This window comes from Plectropomus leopardus, unplaced genomic scaffold (assembly GCF_008729295.1).
Source record: "Plectropomus leopardus isolate mb unplaced genomic scaffold, YSFRI_Pleo_2.0 unplaced_scaffold14711, whole genome shotgun sequence".
NCBI classification, from domain to species: Eukaryota; Metazoa; Chordata; class Actinopteri; order Perciformes; family Serranidae; genus Plectropomus; species Plectropomus leopardus.
This window is the reverse complement of record NW_024615737.1, coordinates 1-1,826: the sequence shown is the minus strand read 5'-3', so window position 1 is coordinate 1,826 and position 1,826 is coordinate 1. Positions and strand designations below refer to the sequence as shown.

General features: G+C 38.0%; 1 protein-coding gene across 1 annotated transcript; it reads left to right on the top strand.

The window, feature by feature from the left end:
* Positions 1-946: 946 nt before the first annotated feature.
* LOC121964229 (G-protein coupled receptor 54-like) lies at positions 947-1,503 on the top strand (the record flags this gene model as incomplete). Its single annotated transcript, XM_042514442.1, has 2 exons — positions 947-1,079; positions 1,265-1,503. Coding segments are annotated over exons 1-2 (339 nt in total), but the record flags the coding sequence as incomplete, so codon positions are not given.
* Positions 1,504-1,826: the final 323 nt, after the last annotated feature.

The window sequence follows — 1,826 nt, the reverse complement described above, 5'->3', positions numbered from 1 at the left end:
ATGTTGTTTTTCTTGAAATCAACCTTATTCAAATTATTTTTAAAATATATTTTAAAATTATTATGACAACAGTGCTAACAAAGCTAACATTAATACCACACTTAGGATGAGTACTTTACTTCCACGACGGCGTTGTCCTGATCTCAGTAGTAGCTGCCGTTTGAGCGTAGTGCAGAGCGTTGGTGATGAGGAAGCCGGTTGGATACACTCACAGGGACTCATCTGCACATGCATCTGGACCGTCTACCACAAAATCAAACAGAGGAGCCTGGATTATAAGATCCATCGAGGAAGCCTGAATTGCTGCTATAAATATGCTCTTAATGTCATATAGAGCTCCTTTAACCCTTTGAAACCTGAGCAAATTGTCATGATTTCTCTCAATTATATATTTAAAAGTATGTTACAGAAAGAAAAACAAATCATTTTAGAAATCTGAGTGGTTATTTTGTTCTTTTCGGCTTATTTTCACGTAATTTTCTTTGAACTTTTTAATAATTTCTTGCTAATTTTTCATTTCTTCTTAAGTTGCTTATTGCCTTCTTCCTACATTTTTCAAAGAAATCAAGACAATATGCCCAGTTTTCAATGGGTTAACCAAGTGCTTGCTATGTTCAAGTGTTTGAACATACAGTAGTGTAATCATGCTTCAGTACTTATGGGTGTATAATGTAAAAATAAATAAATTTAGTTGTCAGTTGACATTTTGCTGATTTCGTCAGTAGCAACATTTTGTAACCTGGAAGACGTGTTTATAAATAACATTTCCTCATTATGCTGATAAAAAATGTAACATTTCTCCAAAAATATATTTGCTCTTGCAAATTAGTAAAATAAAAATGCATTTTCTAGGGGACAGAGTTGGAATCACAGTGCATGTCTTTGAAGATTACACATTTGCAGAACGGAATAAATCACGTCTATATTTCACTGTCTTTTCCAGGTGACAGTCCAAGCCACTTGTATCACTCTAACAGCCATGAGCGGGGACCGCTGTTACGTCACGGTCTACCCTCTGAAATCTCTCCGCCACCGCACACCAAGAGTAGCCATGATCGTCAGCATCTGCATTTGGATTGGTACGTCCTGTTCTTTCAATGAAAACTACTCTCCCACCATTTACTCTAGGTACATTTAGTCTTCTACTCTTCATTAATTCACCACAGTTAATGAGTAATTAGGACCAACTGTATATGAAGTAGTTAAGGGAAACAGTTTGCATGATGTCAGTTAATTCCTCTTACATGTTCCTTGCCCTTCCCAGGCTCCTTCATCCTGTCCACCCCAATATTAATGTACCAGCGTATAGAGGAGGGGTACTGGTACGGCCCCAGGCAGTACTGCATGGAGAGATTCCCCTCAAAGACACATGAGAGAGCTTTTATCCTCTACCAGTTTATTGCTGCCTACCTGCTGCCCGTCCTCACGATCTCTTTCTGCTACACTCTGATGGTGAAGAGGGTGGGTCAGCCCACTGTGGAGCCCGTAGACAACAACTATCAGGTACGGACAAGGTTTGTTTGGTGCTTAATTTAATTGACTAACTTAGCTTTAAGATTTAACCCTCTGAAACCAGAAATGACATCAGTTTTCTTGTACAGCATTTGACACCTTTCCCAAGTATTTATACTAGGGCTATCAGAAGATTCATTTATTTATTTATTCATGGTTCAGCCTCGTAAAGACGGGAAACAGCCGACGATCAACTATGATTTCACAACAGAACAAAACAAACATTCTCATTAAAAAATTGCTTTGATTTGTTTCAAAAACAAGGGGGAAAATGCTACTTGGCATTAAATGTCCTGCAAATTGAAAAAAAGAGT